Source organism: Pieris napi, chromosome 1 (genome assembly GCF_905475465.1).
Source record: "Pieris napi chromosome 1, ilPieNapi1.2, whole genome shotgun sequence".
NCBI lineage: Eukaryota > Metazoa > Arthropoda > Insecta > Lepidoptera > Pieridae > Pieris > Pieris napi.
This window is the reverse complement of record NC_062234.1, coordinates 8705400-8722802: the sequence shown is the minus strand read 5'-3', so window position 1 is coordinate 8722802 and position 17403 is coordinate 8705400. Positions and strand designations below refer to the sequence as shown.

Sequence of the window (17403 nt, the reverse complement as noted above, 5' to 3'; positions counted from 1 at the left end):
TCCTACTACCTACTACTACGTTTTTTCGGCATAGTACGTTTTTATTCATTTTAATAAAATTAAAGTTACATCTAATAGTGTTGTTTATACAAGTTAAATGATATATATTCACGATTATTTTTCGTGAATTATTATAATGTATAAATCTTTGGGCGGTGGCGTTCAGGCGGGCGCGGTTCCGCGGTGCGGGCGTGTTGTGGCGTCACTACTACGGCCGTTAGGTAACAGGGTTGCTATTGTAAAAGCAGCTGCCAAAGTTTAGGTTTTATAGCACAATTAATAATTATATAAGTCAATATAATTGCGACTTAACACGACTATATGTATATTAATATTTAATTACGGAGAAAGTATAAGATGCTTTACTAATATTATAAAAATATCCAAGACAATCGTGAATAAACTAAATAATTGGTTCATGACAAGATATGCAGTTGAGAGAAAGAAATGATTATTCTTAGGTGACTTTTCTGCTAATAACTAATTAAAATTGTATGCATCACGTACCGTAGATTTATCTTTTTTCCGCTGTATCTAATGAAAAATCAGATGTGTGAAGTTTACACTGGCAACCCTGGGCGGCTGCCGACCGCTGCGCTCGTCAGCCGGCGGGCGGCACTCAGCAGTCGGCGCTCGTAGGGCGCGTACGGACGTAGCGGCGCCGCACTGCCGCCCAACGGCGGGTATTATGCCGGCGCTCCGGGGTCGCTCGCCACGCGCCGCGCGCTCCACGTTTCGATGCGATATTACGATCGCGACAACTCCGTGCTCACTCACTATCCCTTAACTTACACTTTATACGACATAAAGGAATGTAAATATTTATGGATGTCAGTTTTCAGTTGTTTAGATTGGCTGTAAAATTTAAGGTATGTATGTATAGATTTTTCAGTGTTTCTGACAGTATTACATCGTTTTCTATGAATGAATATTATAGCATGGCTGTTTCTATGCACCTTATGAGATGCCTTTAATGTTGGTAAGCAATTACTTTACGAGTTAATGCTAACAATGATCAGTAAATGTCGCTCCGTGTGCCCTTCGGCAATCTGGATCGATAGTTTATTAAGCGTAGTCGTGTTGGGTTCAAGAGATTTTTCGCATTAAATTACATGTGTTTAACTTGATGTAAATAGCATGCCAGTAGCATTATATTTACATCAAGTGCGCCGCCGCAAGTTGGCGTTAAGTATTAACCTTACACAATTCAAAACTATACATGATTACACTACTCGAGTTATCTTTGATCCCCTCGAGAATATTTAATCCCCATTTTATAACTAACATTTTGAAGTCAGGAACACAAAAGGATTAAGTTTTCACACATGCGTGAAATTTGCGTAATAAATTAGAGTTGCTTTTCAAAGTAAAACCTTAACTTAAACCAATGTTTACTTAATATTTATTGGCATAAATGTTTAGGTGAGAATGAAATCAACACGGCGCGTTCGGGTACACGAAGATGCTATTCGACATAGGTAATACAGTTTTGTTCTTGATTATTACTTAGACCAACGTAGTAACACTATACCTGATTTTTAAACGATTAATATGATTTGCTGTAGTTCCTACTTAGTTTCAATAATGAACACATCCTTCTTCCTTTATTTAAAAAAAACTATTTTATTCCTCGACTAATATACTGTTTGTGTAACTGATAGAGCAAAATTATACTTTTAAAACTGATATTTTTTTGTGTTTATAGGCTAATTTTGGTTTATACATTGTACTATCACTAACACAACTAACGTTACTAAAAGCTAAAACTTAGATTTTTCACAAATACACTTTCCTCTATTTAGACCTTTTGTAAATATTTCTTACATGCAACAATGTTGTCCCTAGTTTAGAAATTTAGTGAGCACTACAAGACTATATTTTATATAATCTAAATTACATCAATAAATAAAATGATCGATAAAGGTTGCATATAGCTCTGTGAATCACAAAAATATAAAAAATTTCGTTCGAAACCTCCTTTTAAATACGTAGTGAGATAAAATTCTAATTGAGTAAGAAAAAACTAATTCTTTTTGGATTTAGACTGAAGCATTTTTATTGATGAATAAAATACTTATGTTTCTTTATGTTTGGTTCAATAATAAATAAACATATAGTAAAATAATAATGGTAGGTATAGTAATAGTAATCGTAAGCACAAAGGCTAAATATGATTTCTTTACCACTACTAATAAATATTATTGCCAGAATTTTCATATTAGTTTACGTGCTTTTCAAAGGAACTAAGTCCTTTGTTCTACCCCGATAGTTTTTCTATAATAAGTTAAGAGTCGGGCTTTTTTATGCAATAATCTTACCCACAACAGTCCAATTTTTCATCTACATCACTATATTATTTACACATATATAAAAACATATTCATTTTTATGTTGTTATATTTTTTAGAGGTATTAAGTGATGCCAATAATTTAAAGTAGACTTTATATTTAATTTATCTGGTGTTTGTTATTCTTTTAATTAATTCGGTACTGGTACATACATCCAATACAATGGTACATAAGTCTACCACCCAAATACTTAAGGCAATATAATTCCAGATAAATTCAAATTAAATTACATCCGACCATTCATTATTTCCTATTGTTAACAGAATCAACTAATTTACTCAATTTAATAGCCAATGTATGTCTATGATAAAATTTCGATAAAAAATAACAAATGCAATTATTTAACGAAGTTATATGGCAAGTTTTATATTTAATCGTATCTAAACGATACAGTTAATATGTTCCAATTTGCGGTACAGTCGTAACCACTAGCAGATAGCTTGTGTGGGCGTAATAATGTTCGTAGTACTAGGCTACGACACTACAATACGTCAACACTTAAAACATTTTCACTCAAAAATGTTTCTCGTTTCTTGTGCATTAACTAGTATGTTGATGTTGGACTTAAAAATCTACAGATTTGTTGTGTCTATGGTATATAAAAATTTTAAATAAGGATTTATAGCTAAGAAATCATATTAAATTTTATTGTAACTTATTTTAGAGCGTAATTCTTTGCGTTATTTAATACCTACAACATATAGCTTACAACTTTGTTCGGTATATGTCACCTAAGTGTATAAAGACGTAAGGTAATCTCATATATAAGATAATTATCACAGTTAAATGCGTTATATATATTAATAGAGGCAGGAATAATTTAAAATTACATCACGGGAAACTTGAGTTTGAGAACTCAATTTTGCGCCACGTTGACATTGTAACCAAGTCATCTTTAAATAAACAATAAGCTTGTTGTCGCAATAAATAAGTTATCCATGCTTTGTCTCTTGGATAACAGTAAACTTTGTGTAATACATAATGAATTACACATGTTAATATATTATGAATTTGTCAATCAAGTTAAGACTAAAGCAGATTGTTACAACAACTATATCGTGGGATTTCATGTCAGAGCCCAGCAAAATTACTAACTGGGCTAGAGAAGTAGGTATATTATATAGTTCACATATTTCTCTAACATTCTTAAACACAATGTCCTTCAATGAATTGTACTTGTCAAAAAATATAAAGGAAAGATATTGAACCCAGCACTTTGGACTTTATCATCTGTCACAATGAGAATCCACATTTTATTGCATTGCTTTTACGTTAGCTATAAAAGAAACTTTTTTACGCATGTGTTTGTTGTGTGTTATAAACTATATAACTCACTATATATTTTGATGTAAAAGTTAAGTCCATGTGCTTACATATTTATAGTATACATGTAGTCTAGTTACAACAGTAAAACAGATTCATATTTAAAATGCTATTTTCTAACATTTCACATAGGTGAATATAAACTTTGAAGATTTTCGATGTCAGTAAACAGTAACGCTTGGCAACAATTCCGCTGTCTTCAATTGATTTGTTTGCATATTATTGTTTTAGCCGAGGTTTCCCACCTCGAACACAAGCGCGCCGAGATGGCGCCTCGCCTATCACAAATGCACAAACTTTGCAAGTTATTCGTAAGACACCTGCGCCACAAATACAAACGGTTTCAGTAATATTTAAAGTTTGCTATGACTTGCAAGATGAAGTTTTAACTAGTTTCATTTATTTGCCCCCTGAGACAAAAATATTAACTCGCTGTCACAAAATAAAACTGTTGGATGTGATTATTTTAAGTTTTTTTTTATTTTAAATTAAAATTTCCACACAACTTTAAGTTTATTACTTTTTTTATCATGACTATATTTACGTCACTAAAATGTTTGGTAATTTTTTGAATTCGTTGTAATGGCCACGTTTTTGTCTGTTTCACTAATCAGTTTTCTTTATGAGCCAGGTCAAATTAATAAATCAAGTGATAGAATAACTTAGCCACGAACTGAGTGTATCACCTGGACAAGGGAGCGTCATAACCTGGTATTAGCGCGGACCTCACTTTACCGGGTATTATATTGGCCATGCTAGGAAGCCTGGAGTGCAATGGTGGCATTATATGCTCACAGAAGGAGGCTGCTGAGCGATTAAGGGAGAGGTCTGGGGTTGACCGTAGAGTGGCCGGTGGTTCAAGGCTGGAATCCGGGTCTCGAGCGGACCGGAACCGCAGGTCTTGATTGAGCCTTATGGCGCATAAAAGCCCGGCCATTGCATTCAGCCCTTGGGTTGCCGGGCCGGGCCTTGGCGAACCACGAGGGCCCATCTATAGCGCGTGGAAGGTTGAACTGCTTTTATTGGGTAGGGTCTTGCTACCCCTCTAAATAGCAGAGAGCTTTAAGGGTAGACCCAGCAACACAGTCCCTCATCAAAAAAAAGTCACCCACCCACTTTTTGTAAAAAATACAATAATTTTATATACATTGTTTAAATCTTGTTGAAAGGTAACCATTTTTTTTAAGATTTTCCATCGATACGGTCAGTGTAACCGTAATGGGGAAAATATGAGCGTAGTTAAACTAAGCTTTTTAGGAAAAAAACATTGTCAGTTTTTTGTATGAAACTGCCTAAATTGTTTTTTCTCCCTAAATTACTTTGATGTTCGCCGGTGGTGATTGAATGTGCTGGTTTTTAAAATGTTATGCACATTACATTTCCCGCGCATGCTTGAGAAAAAGATTTCAACTGCTTCCGATTAATTAAATCCTAAAGAAGTTCTAGAAATTTATTTGCATAGATTAAGAAAACCAACTGAGCTCAAACAAGAGCGCTTGTTATCAAATAAAAATACTTAACTTGAGTACACTAGTGTAACCAACAAAGAAGTTTGCTTTCTAAAAAACTTTCAATGACACCTGACCTATACGAGTTAGACCTGAAGTTGTATACCTACTTTGAATATGAAAATATTTTAATTAATGAAATACGTTTTTAACTTTTTTATATTCAAATTTGCAAATGATAAAAATACTTCACTTTCAGAGCCCTTATTGTTTTTAAAATTTTGATTTACAATTATATCTTTTATCCTAAAGTTGTGTTTATTTCAATTACAATAAAATAATAAACAGCAACAATTCTAAGTTTTTACAGTTATTTCCCATAACTATTTTTGAAGAGAACAGAAAACTGGGTCAATCCTACTTATTTTAATTATGATGGCCTCACGTGGCTTGAAAATTTTATCTTGACATACCAACGCAATTAATTATTCGTCGCATACACAAAAAACGCTTCATAGACGTCTATCAATCACGAAGTTACGAGAAAACATTTACTATTTCTAGCTAATTGGTTTCACATTCAAAATAGAACACACAAAACCAAATGTATTTACCGCTTGCAAGCTTCATAAAAGCCGTCTCCCACGCCCTATAAGAAATTAATTCAATTTTAAATCTCGACTATTACAACTAACCGCTTTTTTATATTAGCTTCTAATAGTTACTTAAGCTTGGCTCTGCTGGTTTATTATATTTCGAGGAGTATTTTTAACACGCACGACTAGTATTATTTTTATCTTTTGAAACCATACGAATTGATACGCTTGCTTACTACTCCTCACTGCCTTAGCACTTTACTTACTGATATTGAATCCGTTAATAAAAGTTTTTCCTATACAGAAATTTTCTTGGTTTTGAATATACATATAGCTATAACCACTACCTAGTAAGGCAAACTATTACAACCTATACATTGTAGTAGGTTTTTATATTATCACATACAGGACTTTTTCCAGTCCCACACCAATAAACAAAATGAAAAATACACATTCCAATTTTCATTTTGCTACATACAGCAATATATTATAATGTACGAGACCCCATTTTTCGAGTTGTAACAAACAATTGTTAAAACAACGAAAACATTGATGAAGGGAGTGTTTCAATGAGCCGCACGTCAACGAACCGCTGTCTACATATTATGATAAAAATACGACATCAAATACAATGGCGGAAAGTAGGAAGCATCTAAATTAAGGTTTTTTAGGACGGAGAAGTTTGTTTTCATAAATGAGCATTATTATTTATATTCTGTGTACAAACATTTTTTGTACAAGAATGAAATAGTTTTTTTTAACTAGAAAACCAATAAGTTCTTTTAAACTTAAAATGAATAATGCCCTCCTACTTTCGATTTAAATTTCGAATCACCTTGAAAAAAAACGCGTGTGTACTCATGTACACGCGTTAGAAGTTATACTTCTTTGGCGTAACAAGATAAAAATCTTTTCAAAAAAAATTTTCTACGTTTGTAGAAAAAACGACACTAACAATAGAAAAAAGGCATTTAATACATTGTAAGTTTTATTATGACGCATTATCTAGTTAAATAAAGTTTATTTAAATATCCCAAAAAAAATGTTTCTACTTAAAGAAATTGATTATTTTTATTTTAGCATACAACTTATACATATTGACATTTACTATTTAATTCACGTCCATAGGTTGGAGTTCAGTAGACATGTCAGTTACAAGAGGCTTATGATAGCTAAAGTATGATACAAATATTATTGTAGAAACATTGTCTAAATATCGCACAAATATAGCATCAATAGTTGTATAAAAAAATGTTGACTATAGCTAACTTCAGGGTGTCGGTTTTTTGTGACGTTGGGCGCGAACATCGTAAAAATTTACTCTCGTCATTTTTCCCTAACGCGCCAAAAGAAGTGGTATAACTTCAAAAACTATAGAAAAGGCTGATTAGATTTCGCAACTCTTCTAGATATCGTAAAGCAATTCTCTCGCTCGCTTGACAAGATATATTCTGCTAATATAACTACATATTTAATTTATTAAGAGCGACTTTATTTATAAGACGCCCACGAAATTGATGTCCGACAGGGTAGAGGGCATCGCATTCATCATGTTGTTTTGGTAAAATATTAGTATGTCTCCGTTTAAGCACTTAGGCATTACGCAAAAATCTACCCTAAGTTTTATGTAAGAGTATATATGTACTCGTAATATACTTACTATGTACCAGGCCAATTTACAAATCTTTACAATTTTTACTTTTACTTTACAGAAATATATACAATTTTTTTACATAATACGAATAAATATTGTGATAACATTTCAAACCTACGTTTTAGTTTCTACTAAAGACAATTAACTTTTGAAATTTCATAATATTGTTATTAGCATCCAAAAGAAGCATGTATTTGCATCTTTTTTTAAAATAAATAAATATTTCAATAACGTTGTTATGTTAAAAAGAGGGTTCCATCCGTATCCTATCACCCATATCTAATATAAGAATATTGTCTACAGTGAGTGTAAACGCGGCGGCGCGGGCGACCGGCTGGCGACGCCGCGGATGTCGCTACTCGGCAAACCCATCAGCTACCGCGCCACGCGACGCGACGCGTGCTGCCGACGATTTCAATCTAAGTTTTACAATTTCCTAGAACGGCCCAGGGGTTTTAAGGCCGTTTGTTATCATATGATTGTGTAAGTGCCATTTTTATAATAATTTTTCTGAGTTTCATCATCGGACGTCGAGGTAGAATACGAAATTCCACCCGTATCACCTCGACGTCCGCCGTTCCACAGCTGAGCGTTTTTCAAGACAGTTTTTTCCGCCTCCTGCCCGTTTGCCCCCTGTTCTATTATAAAAGAATATTACTCACATTACTTCCTTTTTTACTGTCCCAGGCAATTTTTGATGTATCTTAAAGCGTCTTCGAAAAAAAACCGAAAGAACAGCTTATCAATTTAATTTCTATTTTTTTATGACTTAATTTATGTTCACAAGTTTTGTGTTTTGTAAAAAATAAAAATCCAATCACTCATTTACAATCATTTGTTTAAACATAACCAATATTTTCCAAAATTTTGTTAATACGCAATCTAATGTCAGCTAAAAATCGTATTTCGAAGGCATACAATTACTCAATGTTTAAAATTTTCAACTAATTACTTATCTACAAGGGATGTTACAAATTTGCTATTACATTAGCGCGGAATATTCAACATAGTAATTAATTTTCAATCATATTACCTACATACGCTATCTTCACATTAATCGTGAATCTATATTCTAAGACAAGGATCTCAGAACTTTCCAGCCTTAGGGCCATACTGATTACTACCAGTAAGTTCCGAGGGCCAAAACCATATTATCATTGTTGCCGTTGGTAAAAAGTGATGTAGTGTAGTCCACTGATGAAAAAAAAAAGTCCGAAAAAGAAAAAAAACTCAATTACATAAATCTTATTAATATTTCATATGTCCTTATGCTTGTTATTATGTTATGTTTTTATCACAAAAACAATAACGATAAGCCTACAATATTTTTTTAAATTATAAATACAATTGTTTTACACGGAATTTAATTTCAAAATGGATCGATCCACGAAATTAGATTATATGAGTAAATCGTAATCTATTGTTTTATTTTAAGGTTCTGTAATATACTGTGACTGTCCTTGCATTATACTAACTAGTCTGGCCATAAATTCTGTTACAAATGAAAATGCATTTTTTTCAACTTTTTATTTATTTTTAATTTGGAACCCGTATGTTATTTTAAAAACATTCTTCGACTTTGCGTCATTTCACATTTGATGTGTTGGGTGGGAAAATAGGTTTGCAGTGATCGCCTTGCACAAAGTGGGTATGGAGCCGTCGGTCATATTCCAGACACTTCAAAAGCTTGGTATAAGCCGTATGTTCGTATATCGTACTATCAACAGATATAACAACACTTCATCTGTCGAAGACCAAAAAAGTTCGGGGCGGCCGCGTGGTGTTAGAACTATAAAGGCTGTTAATGATCTTAAAGCCAGAATTTGTCGAAACCCAATTAAAAGCAAAACATCTTATCGCGAGAATAATGATGAAGAGGCAGCAGCACCTAGCAGGAAGCTAGGACTCTGTCGCGTATTATAAAACAAGACCTGATTCTCTTAAAAAATCTTATGAGCAAGCAGTGTCGAAATTTCCTGTGGAAACCGTCCGTAAATCTATAATTCGTGACCAAACTGATAAAAGGCCTGTATAAAGGCCAAAGGTAGCCATTTCGAATAGAACATTTGTTTTCTTTTTTGCTGAGACTTTAATAAATATGTAGATTGTAGGTATAAATTTAAATAATAATTTATATTACATTACTTCATTAAAAAATGCATTTTCATTTATAGCAGAACTTATGGCTGGGCTAGGTATATTCTGTATGTTGCGTTTGAAGTCCTGTAATCCCCCCTAATTCATTGATATTTTTAAGCAAGTAGTGACTTGTAGAGTGCATTAACCAATAAGCCACGGAGGCCGAGTTATGGTAGTTATATTGCAGCATACCTTTGTGACTAAAGGACGGTCTCTGGTGCAATGCAAATAGTCCATAGAGTAAACTATTTGTCCCCAATTCCCAGTGGAGACTATCCAAATATATGGTAAAGGCCGTTTCCGAAGGCAATGAATGTGTCAATAATAAACATGTCGAGTCCACGCTACGCTCACATTCTGTTACGAAGCGTAGACCCAACCTTTTCACCCTTATTTAGGAATTTTTATACGCTTTTGAGGAAATTCTTTTACATATTTCACTTTGACTTAAATACTCAATGAGCGTACTATTTCAAAGCCAAGTATTTAGTCTTAGTTTTTTTTTAAACTCTTCATCTATCTGCAATCAGCCTCTTGGCTTTTATCAGATTTTATGGGAAATGATGGCAATTAGGGAACGCAAATCCAACAATTTTTATTCCCTCCGTAATTTGTAAACTGTCAGACTGCGGCAAGTTTTGCCCTTTTTACCGATACACACTGTCCATCGTTTCCAAGAGGCCCGAAGCTAGGGGGTTGACGTGTTGCTGAAGTCTCATTTTGTATCGCACGGTTGATCTTTTAATGTCTTCCTCGACAGTGGCAATTCCCAAATATTTATGGACTTCAGTATTTCGTGTTAACCACAGCGCACCGCTCATATTTCGCAGTGTTTTGCTTTGTAGCCGCTGCAGGATTTCGATATTAGAGCCGCTTGCTGACCCCCAGAGCTGTATCCCATAGAACCATATTGGTTTAATTACAGTTTTATAGATGAGGAGTTTATTGTCCAAACTGAGTGCCGCATTTCTACCTAATAGCCAGTTCATGCTACGAAGCCTACCAATAGCATGCTCCTTCTTGGCTTTTATATGGTCTTGCCAAGTCAGGCGTCTGTCCAGGTGCATGCCCAAATATTTCGCTGTAGTCCGTTTTGGCAAAACAGATTTAGTCTTAGTGAATATAAAAATAGTTTTAATAGAATTTGCCTTCCCCAAATTAAAGTAGGTACTTTTGGTTCACGCTGAATCTATAATAATATAATTATAGAGAGACATACAAATAAATGTACTATTTTTCTTTTTACGTCGAAACTTATTACTATTGGCGCCCGCATCAAAGTTTTCCTATCCTGTTGATAAGAAAACTCAAGAATAAGTAATAAGTAGGTGAGGATTCGTGGCGCTGCGTTTTTTCATAAACTTTTCTCAGCGCCATACTTGTAGCTAGGAATTGCCAGTTATCCTCAACTTTGAGATACATTTAATGATTCAATCAAATGAAATATGTAATTCGATAAAAAAGTAATTTATAAATTCTTAAATTATAAACAATATACTAAGTAGGGTACAAAAATAGCCAAGTACTTGATACTAGGCATTTTAATAAAAGAATAAAGATTGAAGTTCGTAAATTGTATTGTGTATCGTCTAAAATTTAGCCTTATTAGGAGATGAATATACCATCAAAATATTCATAACGTCTTACTATTTTATTTCAACATTAATACAACTAAGTCGACTCTTCCGTTACGCATTTTTAAAAATGCATTTCGCTAGTACCTACCTACTACTCATTTACAGACTTTTTTAAAACGTCGAGTAATGTAAATAATGTAATAAATTCGCATTTGGACAAGACAAATTTTAGCCTCATTCGTGTACGTATAAGAATGAATTATTTTATTAGTTGAAATAACCATTTTTTAGGTTCTTGATGGTGTTCATGTGTTTGTCACTGTCGGTTTTCTCCACTATAGAAGAATACGAAGCAAGAGCTGGCATTGTACTTCTCTATATGGAGGCCGTAGTCGTCGTGTGGTTCGCTATAGAATTTTGTTTACGGTAAGTTTTGACATACATGCATAGTATAATTATTTAATGCTTCTTTTAACTATATTTAATGGACATAATATATAATAAACATATATATAATACTTAATAACCTACGCACAACGGACCGATTATGAGTGTTACTGCGGAAACTGTGTCCACCAACCATATATCCTTAACTGAGGATTTATATTGGTTTTAATATGATGTTTTTCCGGCCCAATGTTAAAGTGTTCTATATTATATATTTTTATTTTATACCTTCTTCTTTGTTTAAATATAATAGCATTATGCTAAAGTGTTAGAAGTATGAAACTTAAAATAACAAACTAAACAGCTTGCCAGCTATTTAACTGTGTATTTAAATTTATGTGTAATATATGCCACGATTATCTGTACTGTTAGAGTATATATTTAGCTAGCAGCACTAGATATCTACATATATGAGAGAGTGGGACCTAAGAACCTAACAACCCTTAAGGAACCCTTAAAGGCCCTACAGATATGGGTATATGACATAAATAGTGAATATATAAAAAAAGTACGGGATGTCTGCACCAAGAGACCTAAGGTAACAGACGGAGCCCTACGGTTGGATTATCTCTAAGTTATTGGGCAGGCTCATCACGATAATTAGGGCTTGAAGAAATCTTCACAACTTTGAGAAGAAGCGAGAAATGAAGACAGAACAATATCAAATGTTATTTATTGTTATAAAACCATATCTTAAATACTTCTTACACCTATTCACACAAACATAATATTATTTTTGTGAGCTGTTGGTTTAACACGCAGCTTCAGCTGTTAAAGTTTGGATCAACCACGCGAGCCGTGTCAGCAGTTGATCAATGATCAAGTGAAATCTGAACACAAACATTTAAGAATAAATTAATTCTAACTAAACAAAAAAGTATCGTATAATATATTGATAATATTTGAAGAAAGTCAGAATAGAAGCTAAACGGGTAGAGATAGGAAGTGAGTAATTCCATATCGTAACTATGGGAGACTCTAAAAGATTCGCCAAAAGAGAAAGAGTTGAGGGATAAAAATTCAAAGACTTTTTAAAGAGCGTAGACTATGACTGTTAAAAATCTGTGTTGAAATTATGAGATTAATGCTATGTATATACATTTAATAAACAATAGTTTCTGTCAGTGACTCTAAAAGGAGAATGACGCCTCCACCCAACAGATACTTAATTATTCAATCAGACTCTTTGGCTCGACTTTCCGTTTTTAATTTACATTGCAAGCTGAGATTATTTCATATAAATAAACAGATTCAATTTAACTTGCATAAAACCAGACTTAACTTAAAAAAAATAAAACATCAGAAATAACGTCATTATAATACAACGAAAGACGATTTTTCACGTTATAAATATAAAAAACGTTTATGAATACCATCATACATAAAAGCTCATCAATATGTAAGTCAGTGATAAATATTGTTGATAATAGCTCTACAAATCCATGTAGTCACGTACTCGCCCAATTATTATAAATAATAATAATTAGGGTTTTTAGCTTTCAAAATTCATCCATATCTTACTTTGAACTTAGTTTATAATTAGTGAGCTTTTTAATGTCTCATTATCATGCCAAGTGGTATATGATTATTAAAATAATAAGCACTCATATATATATTGCAGTAATAAAATTATATGCAAAAAATACAGAAATATACAAGCTACTTGTTATAGTACAAGTAGCTATGAAGCCACACAGGCATTGCGTAATGCATTATAAGTAAGTTGTGTTCCTCAGGGGAGACTTGCTAATTAGCGTGGCTTTCGAACATTTACCGAGCTATTTTCCTTACTAAGTTGGTCAACAAGCTCTTGCGGAGTACAAGCCAAAAATAGCGTACTTTGTTTGTTAGGTTTCAACTATGACTTTATGTATTGTGATAACTATGTATTTGTTTTCGTTACTCATCGTTGTATTTTATTGCAGGTTGTGGTCGTCGGGATGTCGCTCTCGGTATCAAGGATTAATGGGCCGCCTAAAGTTTTTAAGGCGGCCTTTTTGCATAATCGGTGAGATATCCAGGAATATTTGAATTTTAATAACTTACCAAAGATTTCAAATTTGGAAGGGAGCTTGAATTCTACCTGGAGTAATTATTTTAATAGGTGTGGAATATAGAAGCAGGGTGTCCACTTGGTAGCCGCTCCACCCAGAGACTACCTTGCCGTCGTAACGTAAAATATAGCTGCGCGATTCGCCCACTTGAGTTTATTAATGTTGCTTTATGATAATATTATACCTCAACTTTGACCTATAAATGTCTTTCATTAGCTTTTGTAGTATGATATTTTTAAACAGAGCCATTCACCTTAGCAAAAGGCTATTTGCTATTTTTAGCAAGTGAAATTGGTCGCGGTCCGAAACCAATCTGAATATCTATTACCAACATACGTTCCAAAACAACATACTTGTTTATGTAAATTCATCCGACACAACACAAAACCTTACAATATTACCATATTCTCAACATTTGCATAATATGTAACGGAGACAACACAAGTTTCTAAAAAATAATATCCTGATTCCTGACTTGCAAGTATTATCATTTTATTCCATTCCTCCTTCCTTTAGGTATTATAAACAATACCTAATAATATAAATTCATTAAAACGGCAATGCACCTGCGGCACCTAGCATTCTATTTGAAATGGTAATAATTGAGTAACCGTAACGACAGAAAAATCACCAGAACTCTTGTAATCATATGCCTAAATAATGTTTTTTTTTTAGATTTTACAACGATCATAGCGTCTATGGTAGTGTTGGGAATGGGATCCTCCGGTCAAGTGTTTGCGGCGTCAGCGTTGCGCGGTTTAAGATTCTTCCAAATCTTACGAATGGTGCGAATGGATCGACGAGGGGGTACATGGAAACTTTTAGGCTCAGTGGTTTACGCACACAGACAGGTACGATAGCTATGTTATATATTGTAGATTGCCGTAAGGCTTAATTTCAGACGTGAAAAATATATGTTCTATCACGAAGCACATGTTAGGTAAGCATCTTTTCCATTTTTATTTATCAATTCTGCGGATACATATATACTTCACTGCTGCATATGCTTCAAAAATAGTATGTAAACAAACACACATGACAATGAGTGGGTTTATTGTATAAATTGTTCAACACTGTTTACGTGGTGTTGAAAAATGAATGTGCGTGATGTACAATTTGATATTTATAGTGACGGAATAACATAACCTAATTACTTTAGGTAATTTTAAACAGATACAATATGTGGAGAGATTTACTTTTCAAAATGTCTATATTTTACATAATTGTATTATAATCAACGTATTACGACTTATTTGAAAATAGTGAATGAAGCGATACCAATATGTCATTAGTTAACAGTTAACCACGTTCGAACCACGTTAAAAACAATATATAATATAACTAGCAGACTCGGCCAAGCGTTGCTGTGGCTAAGGTTTTTGTTATATTACATAGTAGTAAACTATTCAAGAATTCTAGAATTGTGACTATCAAATAATAAACAAACATTTTGCAATAAAATAATATTGCGGGTATAAATTGAGATGTAAGAAATCCTATCTTTTAAGTTGGATCAAACTACACACGGTGTGAAAATTTGATTGATGTCGGTTCGGTAGTTAAGGAGTCCATAGCGGACAAACAACGAGACACGTATTTTATATATATTAAGATTTCTTAATAAATTAGAAATTTTTATATTTGCCAAAACTTTACAAAGTCACATTCAAGCGAAACGTCGAAACGCTTTTAAATGTTAAAGATAGAGAAAGTATTTGTCTAGCTTTATTAAAACTTTTGTTAAATTTTAGCTGATAAATAAGAATCACGTTTATTATAACCTAAGTATAAGTAAGCGCTGATTTTATAGTGACGTAGCAGATACGGTATACAAATTGGTATCGGAACATCGTAATTTCCTCTAGGGGTTCGTATACATCTAATATATTAAAGGGATCAAAGACATACAATAGTTTCATATTAAGCTTTCATGAATGAGTATATGTAAACATATGTGACCATCAATAAAGATATATCCGAGAAATTGCGGTATTTCCTACGTGTTGATATTGACTAACCAAACAGGTATCAAATTATATCCAATAAACAAACGTAGAATAATACAGCCTTTATCCGTATGGAATTCTTTAGTTTTTTACTTTCGAAGATTAAACATAATTTTATTTGAATAAACCGCGACATCTGTCAAATAAACATTAATATTCATATCATAACTACATAATCTCATAATAAAATAATGTGAGTTAATTAGTCGTAAATAATAACAATAAACAAAAACACGTGTATCATTTATTGATAGTTGTTTTGACTTTTAAAACAAAGAGTGATGCTAAATCATCGTTATTTGTACGACTCGTCTCCTCCATAGAAGCGATCCGAGCGAGTAATTTTTCGTAAATCAAAACCTTTGTAACGTTCAACTTGTTTAATGCGGTAGAAATATCCTAGCTCTATTCAGATTCCTTTAAGCATGAACGTTTGTTTGTGGCTGTGAATTGTATTCTCTACTTAGGGTATCCGGTACACCGCTCTACAATTCAGTTATATTAAGTTTATCTTATTGATATTATATCAATAGGTTTCTTGTAGCAAAGTAACGAACAGAGCGCATAAATTTAAATACCTTGTAACATTCGTTAAATTATATAGAACACGGTTTAGATAAAGTTAAAGGTCACGAAGTACGTGATCGTTATTATGCTTGCTTCAAAAGCAAGATTAAAAATCAATCGAGCTTTTAATAAGATATAAATTTCCGTAGGTACTCCTTTGAACTTAGGTATTTGACCTCTTTTAATATATTTGGATTTGTAAACGTTTCAATCCGTCTGTCGAACGCGAAAAGATGTTATCGTCGCTTGTACAGAAGCACGTGAAATATTGAAAATCGAAGTATAAATAAACTTTACATGCCCTTATAAACTTAAATAGAAATCTTTTTATAAAGAATCTTGGTATAATATCTATCGTGGCTAGAGAAAGTAAGTGAACACAAAAACTATTGTTTGGTTGATACATTTCTATGAATAGAAGAAAATTATACTTTGCCGTTGTAGAAGAATCTGGCAGTATTACAATACTCAGTGCATAATGGGGAAAGTAATGCGATTCAGAACACCGGTGCTGTCTTCGTAATAAGCGCAGCATCTTACTTTTATGTTAAGTAAAATTAAATGTAACCAATCGAATTTTATGTAAGGGAGATCCCACCTAAAACAGTTGACAGAATCTAAACCACCGTTTGCCTTACTGTAAAAAGGTTATGTTTGTTTCAGGAACTGATAACTACGTTATATATAGGGTTTCTGGGACTGATTTTCGCATCGTTTTTAGTTTATTTGGCCGAAAAGGATGTTGCTGATACCAAATTTAAGAATTTCGCGGAAGCTCTTTGGTGGGGTGTTGTAAGTATGAAAACACTAAATATGGATCGACATTGCCTCTAATGGATGAAGCCCATCATCAGATATTAAATCCAAAGTCTCAACTATAAATAAATAAAAATTTAAGACTTATAATAATTAATGGAATATTATTGCGTGAAAAAGCAATTAAAGTACGTACTCTTCATGTCTCATAAACTTTAACCAAAGTAAGTACTTTATGACAAATTTTGAGCTTTTCGTCATTTCAGAGAGGGTTGAGACAAGGTCATTCATAATTACATTTCATTGGTATTAGGAATAAGTAAGCATTAAGAAATTTTCTTAGATCACGCTGTGCACCGTGGGGTATGGCGACATGGTACCGCAAACCTGGCAAGGAAAACTCATTGCCTCATTTTGTGCTCTTCTAGGAATATCATTTTTTGCTCTTCCTGCTGTAAGTATGACATTTATCTCTACAGCATTTCATT

The 17403-nt window shown here is 33.2% G+C and overlaps 1 protein-coding gene across 6 annotated transcripts in view; it reads left to right on the top strand.

Moving 5' to 3' along the window:
- The first annotated feature begins 635 nt into the window (after positions 1-635).
- The window catches only part of LOC125052320 (potassium voltage-gated channel subfamily KQT member 1), a 29468-nt gene continuing 12700 nt past the window's right edge, over positions 636-17403 (top strand). For 5 of the 6 annotated variants that reach the window (XM_047653116.1, XM_047653089.1, XM_047653133.1 and 2 more), the window contains exons 1-8: positions 636-869; positions 1423-1478; positions 7673-7852; positions 11377-11511; positions 13458-13540; positions 14262-14437; positions 16823-16951; positions 17259-17369. In XM_047653116.1, coding sequence (XP_047509072.1) covers positions 825-869; positions 1423-1478; positions 7673-7852; positions 11377-11511; positions 13458-13540; positions 14262-14437; positions 16823-16951; positions 17259-17369 — 915 coding nt within the window. In that variant the 5' untranslated portion in view covers positions 636-824. The remainder of the gene's footprint in view (positions 870-1422; positions 1479-7672; positions 7853-11376; positions 11512-13457; positions 13541-14261; positions 14438-16822; positions 16952-17258; positions 17370-17403) is intronic. The other variant, XM_047653124.1, reaches the window with a different exon arrangement.